The 14651-nt window shown below is 41.0% G+C and overlaps 1 protein-coding gene across 1 annotated transcript in view; it reads right to left on the bottom strand.

Annotated features, from left to right (window-relative positions):
- TGFBR3 (transforming growth factor, beta receptor III) overlaps positions 1-14651 on the bottom strand; it is a 140073-nt gene that overhangs the window by 72620 nt on the left and 52802 nt on the right. Inside the window, exon 4 of the mRNA XM_012661017.1 lies at positions 524-661. Within this exon, the coding sequence (XP_012516471.1) occupies positions 524-661 (138 nt within the window). The remainder of the gene's footprint in view (positions 1-523; positions 662-14651) is intronic.

Raw genomic sequence — 14651 nt, 5'->3', positions numbered from 1 at the left:
ATAGTAGGTAATATTTGGATCTTTCCACAAGAGCTGGGTTCCAGCTTCTTTAAAATAAAATACAAATGATTTCATTTTGGAGTTCACTGTGTCACTTTCTCAATAAACAGATCCTCATATCAGAAATTAGGACTATGTTATATACAAATAGAATGGGTTTGTGCATATTTATTTTGTGGTCAGAGACCACACACCCAGTGGCTATTTACAATATTTACAGTGCTCATGATGCCACAGTCTCAGAGCTGAAACCAAAGCTCAGGCCACACAGAGTATGACTACAGGCCCTGCTCTAACATGCAAGCTAGACCTGACTCTCCATCCACAGAGGAAGACACGTGGGTCGTGTTTGATTTCTGTGAATGTTTACCTATGCCATCCAAACACCGCTATGTGCATGCTCCAAATGTGCACTCTTTGGACACTGCTATCATTTCGATGAAAGCAAGTCTCTCCTTGCAAAGTTCTAGGGCCACTATACCTTTATGCTAAGGATCAGTTTGGGAGGATTTTAAACGCTTACCAAGAAAAGTCTAGAGACACCAGTGGCAAGTCTCTCCGTCTTCAGACGCCAGAGCAGGGGCTGCGGGGAGTTGAGAAGAAACACGACAGGCTTGTGGTGAATGTGGACTGAGGAGATGGGGTTCAGGTGCAAAGTGACCTAGGACGCAACAAAAAGGGGAGAGAAATCTTAGCATTGGCTTTCCATGAAAATCACTCAGAGAAGCATCTAGAATACTTTTTCACAACTTAACAGAAACAAGCCATAAGCTAGTTCAGATTCTATGAATAAGATACATTAGGTTGAACTAGATGATTTGGCCAATATTTGACCATTTTCTACAAAACGGCTATGGTTCAAACTACACTAATCTCAACCAGAACATGATTTAGCTCCCAGTGAAAGAACACAAATGGACAGAACACATTTTTCCCCCCAAATTTGCAAGTGTGGAATAAAAGTTACCTTCCCTCAGGACTGCCTTTTCCTTTAAGCCGAATGACTAAGCTTAAAATTGGAGACCAGAAGCCCCTGGGGGTGGGTCATCCCTCTGAATCTCCGGAGAAATAACTTTCTTCTCCTTCAGGTAAGCTCCAAGCTCTATAAAGTTAAACGTGTTCTGCCAAAGAAAAGTGCCGAAAGCTAAGAGAAAGGGGCTGCCAAGGGTAGCTGCCAGTGCTTTCATCATCCCAGCTATTTGCTTGAAGGGCTTTTCCAAAGAAATGAAGCACAGAGAATGCACAGAATAAAAACTGTCCAAAAAAAAAAGAAAAAGAAAAAAAACAGGGAAGAAAACTATGAGCCGGATAGGAAAACTGTGGCCATTTGTGACAGTAGATCAAGGACTACTGCAGGTTATCGCTGCCATCATTAGCAGCACCAAAAGGCGCCTGTGAGTGGAGATGGAAAAAGTGGACTGAACAATGCCCTCTTGGAACACTCAAGCCAAGGTCGGCCGACATGAACGTAGGAGAGCAAAAGGACACACAAAGCAACCCTGCCTAGATGCTTTCCTGTAAATCTGTCCCACACTGGCTTTCTGTACGGTGGGTGAGGTAAGACCCAAGAATCATATATTTAAACAGGGTGAATTTGCCAAAGATCACCATAAAGTAATAAGGGAGGGAAAAGACAAAAGGACTTACTTAGGCTGGAAAGATACAGAGCGAGTGACACATTGGGAATAATAGCACCTCTCAGCCACAATCCTCATAAGGATCAAATGGTCCAGATCAGTGGTCCCCAACCTTTTTCTCACCAGGGACTGGTTTCATGGAAGACAGTTTTTCCACAGACAGGGGTAGGGTGGGATTGGGAGGTCACAGGGGTGGGTGCAGAACTCAGGCGGTGAGGTGTGGCCCATTTCCTAACAGACTATGGACCAGTATCTGGCCACGGCCCAGGGGTTGGGGACCACAGGTCTAGATCTATGATCTGAGCCTACATATTCATCAATGATATAGCTCTAAAAGCTGGACAACTTTACTTTTCCCAGTGGTTGCTGGCCCACTTTGATCTCAACATATTCCTACCTTTTTTTGTAGAGAGACTGCTTATGACCAATGTCACTTATTACAGTATACCCTCAGGTCATTGATAAGTAAGGCGCTAAACTTTAGTTATCTTTAAAAATCCATGCTTTAGTGCATGGTAGGCACTCAGTAAGTGCCAATAGAATGTTTTAATTCTCTGCTTTTCTATGCCACAAAAGTACTTTATTCTATGAATGATTTGTGCTGTAGTATATAATAGCCTCTCGTTCATTACCTATTGAGTGTGCATATCTTAATTGCCAAAATAGACTGTCGACAAAGATATGTCTTACATTTAATACTATGCTTAATATTGCACACACAAACATTGACTGATTTATCATAGGAAATTCATAAATTTATGTTACCTAAAAGGTAAAAAAGGCTGAAGATATTAATAGGTTCAAAGGGATTTAGCTAGCTAAGCAGCAGAAAAATAACAAAAACATGAGCAATACTCAACCCATCATGAGTTATCTCTACAAAGAGCTAGGATCATTTTTATATTTGGCATCAGCACAGTGCTAAAAGGACTAAATGAACAGTGACGTCAGTACAGCTACAGCAAAATAACGTGTTCCTTGGTTGTATAGACTGTACCTCACAGCGCCCTTTGGAGATGCTGCATGCATCAGGAAGTACACAGGTTGATAGCCACTGAAAACAAGAGAGGCTGTAGAAAGAGAGCAGAGGCACAGCGTCAAACTGTGGCACTAACTGGACAGAGAGATGCATGCTACAGAAAGCACGTGCTGTGGAAAGTGAAGAAAGGAGGATGAAACCATGACTCGTTCAAGACTATCTGAAAACTGCAAAGCAATGCTCTGAGTTTCACTAACAGCATGTGTCCGTAAAAGGTTTCCCTATCTATTCATTCCCAAACTGTTTATTGAGCACCATCAAACCACAAAGAATAGCAACGTATACCTGCAGAGGGCACATCAACTCATTTTCTGATGATTTTCTTTGCAGCTCTCAGGCATGCAATTCTTAGAGCTCGTGGATGCAAAAGTTTTGCATATCCAATAAGTATATATCTCAAATGAACAAGAAATTTTTTTAAAGCTTATGAAATAAGAAAAAGATGTATGAGACAGATATTGGTGCTCATGTCCAAAATTTTCCAGATGGTCAAAAGTGTTGAGGCCTGGCTCACACAATCAAGGAATGATTTCTAGGAGCCACAGCTCTGAGCTTTCCTGGAAACGGCTCCCTCCTCAATATGTGGCAGTGTCTGGCCAAGATGAATCTCTGACTCTGGCACACGGGGTCCAGGCAAAGCCCCAAAAGCTATTTGGCAAAAAAGAATTCACATTACAATTGGGAAATTAAAAGTACCCAATACTTTTTCAAAAAGATCATTTGGCAGGAACATAGAGTCCTGTGAGCACCCGCTCACCTAATCCCTCAGCAACCTTCCTCTTCTATCCTTCCTCCACTTGAGCAAATCTTGCTGAAGGGAAGATAAAGAACAACCAAAACAACCAACCAAAGAATGAAGGTATAAAAGCTCCCAGAAATGTGGAGAGAAATACCCAGAATACCTCAAAGAAATCCTGGCTAAGTTGCCTAATTTCTCCCAGGCTGAAAAAAGAAAAGAAAAGAAAAATCCTCTGTAGGATCAATTATAGCTCAGTATAGACTACAGTTGCAAACCTAAGGACATCCTGCTAAAGTTTTTCATGATTGGACTGTTCAGCAATCATGGTCTAAAAATCAGAGCTGAGGCAGACTACAGCAAAGAAATATCCCATGGAGAAATAATACAAATGGTGTCCAACAATTTCCAGCTTGGAAACCCAAAGAGTAGTTTAAAGAGTTGACCCTCAATCCTATGTCAAATTTATGCATAAAAATACAGGTAATAGCTTGGTGTATGGGCTTCGTAAGGAATAAGGAACCGACGCCATGTGAGCTGAGAAGGCTACTGGAGCTAAAGGGGATGCATCCCAAAAGAAGGAACAATGATCAGTCTCTAAATCCAGTGGTTCCTTTGTAAGTCCTTGGGAGTCATAGAGCATTTGAGAACTTAATGTTTGTATGAACCCTCTCTTCTCTCTCTCTTACTCTCTCTCTCACACACACACACATAAACCCATCTCACATAAAACTTTATACATAGTGTCAGGAAAATACATCCATTGCAGGGCCCATGAACTCCAGGGTAAGTAGCCATTAACCTGGATTAAGGAACTCATCGTAAAAGAGCAGGAAGAAATGGAAACGAAAAAGGCTCCATTTAATTAAACTAAAAATTACACCTCTGGTCTTAAAATGTCATCCTTTCAGGGGAAGAACTTAATAGATGACAACCCAGACCTAAAAAACTTTCAGCTGTAGTTTCTGGTGTGTCAGTGACCTCTTGAAACCCATATTTTGACAACACGCTGGTCCATGAAGCCTAGTTTAAGAGTTCCTACTCTAATCATGCTTGTCTCAAACTGTGCTGAATGTTCAGTCTTCCCAATGTTTCTCTTCCCTGTGAGAAAACCTAGGTAAACCTGATTTGCTGCATCCCACATGTACATAGACACCATCCCTCATACATCACGGATTCCTCCCCTAAATGGAGGTGAACTAACTGGTCTACTCTATACCACATCTATTCCTACTAGGTCTTCTGAGGTTATCTGTGAACTGCAACAAACATATTAGATATAATTTTATAAAGAAATTCAAAGCAGATCTTTTCTATTTTTCTGGAGAATCTGAACACAATTTTGACCACAGTCAAGGCCAACTCTAAGGAGCATAAATCCTCTGCATGGACAGACAACCTTGCCACCTCCCACTTGGGAGGCATGGCCTTGCCCACATTACCACCAGAAAATAACAAGGACAGCTTTCCCTGGACCTTGTTGTGGCGAAGGCCTCTCAGTTCTCTAAGGATTGTCTTCGATAGGCAAAAACTACATATTGTCTCAAACTCTGTAAATCACTTTATGAAAATGGGAAACCCTACTCTCTTTATGGAAAGGCGCCATATGAAAATTGCTTTGAATTTCCCAGGATTCACAGCATAAACACAAGACATTTCTACCATAGAGATTTCCAAAGATTTATGAGTTAGAAGCCTTACCCCTGGGGTTTGTTAAACAAGAAAGCAAAGTGAGCAAAATAACTGATATGGCAGTCTAACAATTGTCCAATTTTGCTAACATGTCAGTGAAGTTGCATTTCAACACTTCTGATTCTTAGAACAACCCCTGTGGACCCACGAAGCAATGAAATCATCCAAAACACTACCAGAGAGACTCCTATTATCTAAAACCAGACCAAATAATGCTCTGAAATGGATGATTCAATAATCAGTTTACACTAAGATAGATAAGAACCCCAACAGTGTGTCTATGATCAAGACCCATAAAGTCACATGCTGGTCTGTACATAGCCATCATCTCTCTCTTCAGAGGTAAGGACATCCATTTAGCAACAGCCTTGGCAGTAACAGAAAACATCCCGAATCTGGGTCTCCCAGCACCCACACTTCACATAGATGGACAAAGAGGCACAAACCTATTCCAGGAAACTAGGGTTCCACAGCTGAACTTGAATTTCACTCATATTTGGGCAATATGACTTTTAGGGACTCAAATCTTCCCCCAGATAGACCTGAAATATGTAAGCGATTGCTGAGGGTAGGAACAGTATTTAGTTAGTTGCTGCTGCAAGTTTAAAGTGTATTCCAGCCTGAGGACCCCCTGCAGCTGACATTTTATTTGCCATTGCTTGTCTTTCACCATTTGGGAATTGGTATAAAAGGATTCCCTTAAAATATTCTTGGAAGGTTGGATTTGGAGCTCTTTAAAATTTTCTTATTTTTTATTTTTATATTTCTCTGAATTTCTAGAGGGATATCAATTAGTTGGTATTAAATTCAAGAAATCTCGAGCCCTTAGTGTTCCCTCCCTGATTCTGGGAGTCACCTGAACATTCTCCTTGTTCAGGTCTAGAGAAGCATCAAGGTCAAAGACTCCACACTGCTGTGGCAAATGACATCAGGCTCTTTCCCAATGGTTTTGTCTTGAAACCACTTAATGTGCCAAGAGGGACACAGTCAGTTAATTTCAAAATGAATCCCACTTCCCCCAACAAGGACATGATTGAGGATTCCCTGGGAGCCTCTGAAAATAATCTAATATAACCATAAAAGAGAAAAAAAAAGAAAACCTAAAATGAAAGTCTGAAATGTAAGGCAGAAAAAAGTCTGCCTTCTCTGCTCCATATTTTGAATGCCCTGGAAAAATACTGGGAACTAAATTTGGGTTGGGGGTTGAGGGGCAAGAGCTCATATAAACAGAAGAGTATTTATGAAACTACAGGTCACGACCCTCTAAAGGGGTCCTGGGAGCGCTGCAAGGGGATTCCAGAGACCCTGGCCCTCCCTTCCCACAGTAGCCCACAGCCCAGCGCTGCCGGGAGGAGAGACAGGGAGAGCTCGGACCTGCACGTGGGCACACGCGGGTGTAGGAAGGCTGCTGGGCGCCCCAGCAGGCCGCTGCTGATGGCAAGTCTGAGGACACCATTGGGCACTTTTCTGTTGTCCAGTATTAAGCACAGGCCGTGTGAATGGCACACCGTCTACGTCACTAACACAGCACAGCCTTTTGGGATTCTGGCCTGAAGCATGCTGCAATGCTCCCGACGGACACAGGCGTCCAGCCCACAGTGCGATCGCCAGTGGAACTTTTCCCCATCCCCCAGGCGGAGCCAGAGCTCAGCTCCGCTCCCACAGACAACGCTTGTGTCTCTACCTCTGCGTGGCACTGTAACAGTCTGTTTAGATGCCTGTCTCCTCTGTCACACTGTGAAATCCTTGGGGATTCTTCAAGGGCGGAAACTGAGTCACATTCATCTCTGCACCCTTGGGCCTACCACAGGGCAGGACACCTAGTAAGGTCTTCAAGTCAACAAGTCTTCCGAAGGAATGAATAAAAGGAAGAATCAGTAACAGTTATTAATGAAATGCCCCTCAAAAAATGGTTACAGAGTCATGCTGTCCTGTTTGTCTGGCCCAAAAACTGGCTGGGTGGGGGGTGGGGTGTGCATGTAGTAAAGAGAACATTAACTTCACTATCAAGTTCAATTTGAACTTTAACACAGTCCAAAAAGAAAAAAAAAAAAAACCAAGCAGAATCCAACTACTTCCAGAATGAAAGAGAGGGGCTGCCTGGAAGGCGTGCTGGGGAGGATCCCCGGGCCACATCCAGGCTCGGTGGGCACCAACACCCTGATTATCACCCCTGTAGGACAGGGTAAGAGCAGCCCGATGCCACCCACGGGGACCAGGCTAGGCAAAAAAGAAAATGGAAATTTTTTGTTATCTGTAACAGTTATGCAAACAAAAATATGTAAAATGTGAAAAAATCTTTGGCCCATGTTTTCCTCCTCAGGGATAGATAACAAAGATAAAAAAATTTTGACCAAATGCGCCACTGTCTTTTAGAGGCATAGAATTTTAAGTGGTTTTCATTCAGGCAATGAAGTGTATCGGAACAGTTCAAAATTAAAATTCTACGCAAACTGAAGGAACTCAATATTTGCATATTGATTAAAGCAGGGAAAAAAGTTTGCTTTTATCTTTTTTTACATTCCCTATCATATTCATAAATAGGCCCATTCCAATCACTTTATTTTAGTTTCCAACACTAATATATAACCAAAGCCCATGTAACTATATACTCGATAAATTTATTTCCTCTCAACTTTTACTAATGAATGGACTTGAAATTTGTTTTTGCTACTTACCCTATTAACCAGTATTTTGATATGTATAGGTTTTTATCAATAGGATGTCAGAATAGCCTATGTGTCAGTACTGTGTTAAATTGAACTGCATAATAAAGGGAATCATTGGGGTGACTATTAGAAGCTGATTTACAAAACAGGCATAGCAAGAACCCAGTTCCCCCATGATTTGGGTACTGGAATAATCATTTCCAACTGCAGTCATAGATCTCAATAATAATTTCTGTTTAAATACCATCTTAAAGTTAGTAAATGCGTGATAGCAAAAAACACAAAATGTAGTGGTGTTCAGGTAATGATTTTAGATTCTCCCAGCCTCAAAGGATGGCATTTGGATTCCCTTGAAGCTGGTGAGGAATCTGAATAGGGGGACCTGTTGCCTTTTTAGCAGAAAACAGAAATCTGCAAAGGAGTAATTATTAAGATGTAGAGATTCAAAACTACTACACTTGGATTATTATTAATAAAAATAGTCATGGTAGCAGCAGTGATAACCATCATCACTGTCTTTTAAGGAAAGACAATAGGCAGAGCCATGGCTCCTTCTACTGAGTTAAGACTGCTCTCATCAGAAGGAACTGTTTTGCATAACTAATTATTCCCATTTTAAAGACAGAAATTGGTGTTTTAGCCAAAGTCATATGGCTAGAAAGTGGCAATGCTGGGAGAAGAATGAATATCTCTGTCATTCTGTCTCTCTCTCTCTCCCTACCTTCCCACCCCTATCTTTAATCTTGGGTGTCAGCCTTGGGTCCTAGAGGAGAATAGGAAGCTGTTCTGCAGGAGTGGAAGGCAGGCACTATTTTACTGCTGGAAGAGAAGGAAAGATAAGGAAGAAAGGAGGAGGACCGAGTTGTAAGCAAGATGCCCTCGGGAGCTAGCATAAGAGGCCAGTGAACAGGTCCACAAGGATGGGTCAACAAATATTTTCATGAACAGTGATGTCTACACACCAGCTAAAGCAACTAGAGTTGCTTTGATGTAAATTCTCCTCCATCTCCTCCACAAAACCTTTCGTAATGCTCACTGTTGTCTTGAATGAATGTGCTATGGAACTCAAGATGTTGGTTGTGTTTCAAATCCAAGTGACTCAAGTGTGTCTCGAACACATCACATGTAGAATTAGAAGCCCAGGAAGCAGAGAGGGCCACAAGAACATGAGGCTTGGGCAATCTGCAGAAATAGACCCTCCTCTGGATTGCCACAAGCCCTGGAATCAGCAGAGGTGCAAACTAATCCATCCCTTGAACGCCAGGGGCTCCCAGTTGATACGTGGATTAGACTAAATTATTCTCTAAGGAAACTAAATTCTAATCAGGGTAGGAAAACCTTGGGAACTCTGTGAAATCTGGTTTCATTTGAAAGCTGTTACAAAAACAACTCCTGAAGTTCATGGTACCAGCCCCCCTAAGAGTACTCTGGTCTCATCCACCAGGTTATGATTTCAAGGAAACGTAGAGGAACTTTAGTTTCAATGTTACATGGACTATCTTGAGCGAGAGAAGAGAAGTCAACCCAAAAGTCAAAGGCAGGAGAACATATTATCAATTCATGTTTGAGGAGCATTTTTCCTGAAAAAGCATTATTTTCTTTGACCAAATGTCCCACTATCTTTTAGAGGCATAGAATTTTACATGCTTTTAATTCAGACAATAAATAGTACCAGAACAGCCTAATGTATAAAAGAGCAAAGGCAGGTTGCAGTATTCACATTAGAGTTCAGTCCTTTTGCCTGTTTTCCTCTGCAGAATCTGTTTTCATGGAGCCCTGCAATGAGTTTGCAGGCTGAGACCTATGATCACAGAAAGCAGAGGGAAAGTTGCCAAAATATGCACACAGAATTTGGCATGGTATAGTTGATAAGTGTCTGAGATGGGATATCATCTTCCTAAAGCCAGTATTCGAGGGTGTAAGTTTCATTATTTTCTTGAGTCAGAATTAAAAGCAATTTCACACATTTGTTCTAACCGCAAAGGAACAGAGCTACAACAAGATCAGGATACCTGGCAACAGAATTTGTTACAGTTACTCTATACCTTAAATATCCTTTAAGTGCTTATTAATAATTTGAAGGAAAAAAGTAAAAGAAAGAAATAAGCAAAAGATCTAAATTGTGGGAAGTCTGAACAGTGGTCCTGTAGACATTTATTTATGAGTAAATCAAAACTGAAGGTCATGGCAGGAACTAGGAGTGGATTTTACCTCAGAATGAAATAAAGTGCAGGTCAGGCGTGGTGGCTCATGCCTGTAATCCTAGCACTCTGTAAGGCCGAGGCGGGAGGATGCCTTGAGCTCAGGAGTTCGAGACCAGCCTGAGCAAGAGTGAGACCCCGTCTCTACTAAAAATAGAAAAAAAATTAGCCGGGCAACTAAAAATAGAAAAAATTAGCTGGGTGTGGTGGTACACTCCTATAGTCCCAGCTACTTGGGAGGCTGAGGCAGGAGGATTGCTTCAGCCCAGGAGTTTGAGGTTGCTGTGAGCTAGGCTGACACCATGGAATTCTAGCCTGGGCAACAGAGCAAGACTCAGTCTCGAGAAGAGAAGAGAAGAAGAAGAGAAGAGAAGAAGAAGAGAAGAGAAGAAGAAGAGAAGAGAAGAAGAAGAGAAGAGAAGAAGAAGAGAAGAGAAGAAGAGAAGAAAAAGAGAAGAGAAGAGAAGAGAAGAGAAGAGAAGAGAAGAGAAGAGAAAAGAAAAAAAGTGCAAATTCTAACATAAACCATTTGACTTTCAAGTTATATAACTAATACTAGACCAGTCATTCAGCAATGAAGATACTGTAATCTTGTCAAAGCTATATAGATAGTCAGCAAATTTAAACCCTGATAAATCGAGTTACATTAAAGGTAATTTGTGAGTGGATAGAGCAATGGAAAGAAAAAGAAGATATGAATTATCTTCCAAGGGAATAATTAAAAGTTTTGGTTCCCATATTTGACATTGGGAAATACGAGATTCTGCTTTACCATATGGAAATCCTATGTCCCATCTTTTATTTTTATACTTAAAATGAACGTCTAATATCTGAATTCTACTCAATGCCTTGAACGTGGAAGGCACTCAAATATTTCACTAAGCTGCTAAATGAAAGGTGGACCACCTGTATCTAAAGAGTTTGAAGGTATCGTGAGGGCTGGGTTTCCCACGCAAATGGAGAAGGTCCAAGCCACTCTTTCACAAAGACTCTCTAAAGAATTTTCTAATTCTAACCAAAGTCTGGAGGGTCCCAAAAGATATCAAAATCATACTGCTTAAGCTCTATTTTGCAATTCAGTCAAGTCCTAGATGCTTATTAAGTCAATGGTCCCTAGTCTACTTCTCATTTTCAGCAAAACTAATATAGTCTACAATTCTCCCTCTGCCTCGTGCTTCGAAAAGACCACTAACTAGTAAGAGCCAAAATGGGAAAAGTAGAAGAGGGGCGGGGTAGAGGGGAGGGTGTTGCATTACAAAATATACAGGCCTTGATTATAAATTTAAATGCATATTGCAAAGTTAGCAGGATCTTACAGAAGTAACTAAAATTTGTGATGTGTAGGCAGAAAAAAGGAAATTTGACTCATGATATGACAAATCCCTTTATAAAAATGTGCTATAAATAAACAAAACATAACATTATCCATTCACTGGAATATTATTTGGCCATAAAAAGAAATGAAGTACTGATACATGATACAACATGAATGAACCTTGAAAATATTATGTGAAGTGAAAAAAGCCAAATACAAATGGCCACATGTTGTATGATTACATTTATACAAAATATCCAGAACTAGCAAATCCATGGAGACAGAAAGCAGATTAGAAATTGCAGGGGCTGGGGGTAGGGAAGAACGAGGAGTTACTGCTAATTGGTATGGAGTTTCTTTTCCAGGTAATGAAAATATTCTGGAACTAGACAGTAGTGATGGTTGCACAACATCGTGAATATACAAATGTCACTGATCTGCATGCCTTAAAATAGCTAGAATGGTTGTATTAGTCAGGGTTCTCCAGAGAAAACTATCTTATATATAGATATATAAAAGGGGATTTATTATGGGAATTGGCTGATGAGATCATGGAGGCTGAGAAGTCCCACAATAAGCCATCTGCAAGCTGGAGAACCCAGGAAGCTGGTGGCACAGCTCAGACGGATTTTGAAGGCCTGAGAACCAAAGGCACCAGTGGTATAATTCTCAGTTCCAGGATAAGGCTGAAGGCCTAAGAACTGGGGAAGCCCCTTGTACAAGTTCCCAGAGTCTGAAGGCCCAACAACCTGGAGTTCGATGTTCAAGGGCAGAAGACGGGTGTTCCAGCTCCAGAAGAGAACGCAAATTCACCTTTCCTCTGCCTTTTGTTCTATCGGACCCTCAGTGGACTGCATGGTGCCCACCCACATTGGGTGAGGGTGAATCTTCCTTACTTGGTCCACTGGTTCCAATTCTAATATCTTCCAGACACACCCAGAATTAATGCTTTACCAGATATCTGGGTATCCCTTAACCCAGTTAAGCTGACACCTAAAATTAACTATCACAAGGGTAAATTTTATGCTGTGTGTATTTTAACACACACAAAAACTGTGATTTGAACTTTCATATGGTACACACCCGACCAAGTTAGGTGTTTAAAATCTCATCTGGAAAATACCTTCATGTGTTACTATAAGGAATTCATTTTATCTTGAAAGGCTGAAAGGTCACATCAATCCTCAGAACTTCCCATCCAAGGCAGCCAAAGCTAAGCCACACACTAAGCTAGCTTCAGATAATAAATTGTGTTTCCTATGTATTTTTTTTCATTTATCAAACAGCATTAGTTAAGTAGCTATTATTAATATATACCAGGCACCATGTCAATTACTGGCAACAGAAAGATAAGTGAGATGCAGCCTATCTTTTCCCAATTTGCTCACACACCAGAGGGAGGACAGGTACATGAAAAGATGATTAAACACGACGACTGAGATATGTTCATGTATATATAGAGAGAAGATGTCAGGAATAGGGGGAGCCAATAGCAGTTTGGGCTGGGCTGGGTCTCCCAGACAGGAAAAACAGGACCCAAACTTCTGTTAGGAAACAGGCAAAATCTGTCACCATGATGTATGTTCTTGTTTTTCCCACTCCTTCCCAATTTTTGGAACTGCTCAGATAGACTGCATGACCACTTGTCAGAGATACTTTGGAAAAAAATTTCCAAACTAAGTATAAGCTGGACAGGATGACCACAAAGACCCTTCTGACCCCAGAGGCTAGCAAGTCCGTGACTTCATTACTAAATACTTTTCTTAAGACTTCTCAGAATCTCTTTGCCTACTTCCTATTATATTTCTTCTCTGAAGAAGTTCCATAAATTTGTTTTTAAAAATCCATATATATGGTAAGCACTGTAGCAAAGTCCTTGAGAGTATTTCTCAACAATTATATCAAAAGAAAATGGCAGGAATCTATTAGGGAAGTGATGACAGTTCTTTATTATTTCATAAAGAGTTCAAAATACTGTCTTGGTATGTTCGGGTCCCATCTGTCCATGTCTGGGAATATGTGCATCTGTGGGAGCTTGTGGCCTCTTGCTTGTAAGTCCAGATCCCAAAATTAAAACTGGCTTCAAACAAGCCATCATTTTTTTATAAAATATTTATTAAATGTCTCTGAACCTTAAAAAAGACCAATCACACAGGATTATTGAGGTTGAGTAATTTACATTTACTATAAATACAACTCTTTGTAAACTCCACAGTATGAGAAAATTTTATTATTCTCTCAAAAAAAAGGATAAAGAGTTACATTTTCCAGATCATTACGGAAGAATAATATTCTAAAATACCCTTATTTAGAAAGAGGAAAATCTGAGAAATTCAAAGTTACCTACACAATGTAGCCATCAGTTTACACGTCCTTAAGCAAACAAATTTTCTAACCAGAGTTAACAAGTAGTAAAGCTATATGAGTTTTGTGATTTGTTTCCTCTTCTATCAATTTTCCACTCACCATGGAAGGTTGCTTTGTGTTATCAGTGCCCCAGAAGGAAGCTTTTTCTTACAGATGCTCCTGACCTATGTCCTGTTGACCCTTCTCTTAGAGCATCTAGCATCTGCTGCCTTGTATTAGGTTAACTTTGGACATATAGACCATCTCAGAGGAGGGGCTGGGACTTGTCTTATCACCTTAGAACCTAGTCCAGTATCTGGCACTTAGAGAGAACTATACAAATATTTAATGATGAATGAATGAACGAACCCACACACACATTGTAAAGCATAATTTAATTTCTTCCAAGATCTACATTTTCTTCCAAGTTGGCCGGCGTCTGCTGTAACCCAATCCTTTGGGTCACTCTGCCTTCCATTCTAAAATCACAGGCAGTTTGACCTGGTGGTTAAGAAGAGTGACGCAGAGCCAGCCTCTGGGTTGGAATCTCAGCTCTCCACCGAGTAGCCTTGGGGACTTGAGTACGTTAAGACTCTACGGGCACAAGCTTCATCCAATGTAACGTGAGGCTCTTAGTTGTACCTATCCCATCAGATGTCGAGGCATTAAATCTGCCATTTGTGTAAAGCACTTAGAACAGTGACTGGCACATAGTAAGCGCTCTCTAAGTGTTAGCTATTATTACTTCTACCCTTGAAAACCACAGCTATTTTTCTACGTTCCCTAGGTTCCTATGGAAAGCAGCTCTTGTCTATACTATCGTCCACTGAGGTTTAAAGTCAAAACAGCTTTCCTCACAGTCCTCCAAAGGCCAGATTGCTGGCATCCTTGGACATGGCCCACATCCTCTTCCTAAGCAACTTCTCCTCTCTGGGCACACACAAGCCCCGTTAAGCTGCCCCTTTGCCACCACTCTCTTTCCTCCCCACCTGGCAACTCCATAAACTTCCTCTGTC

The sequence above is a fragment of the Propithecus coquereli genome, unplaced genomic scaffold (genome assembly GCF_000956105.1).
Source record: "Propithecus coquereli isolate 6110/MARCELLA unplaced genomic scaffold, Pcoq_1.0 Scaffold7, whole genome shotgun sequence".
Lineage (NCBI taxonomy): Eukaryota > Metazoa > Chordata > Mammalia > Primates > Indriidae > Propithecus > Propithecus coquereli.
This window is presented reverse-complemented; position numbering and strand designations above follow the sequence as displayed.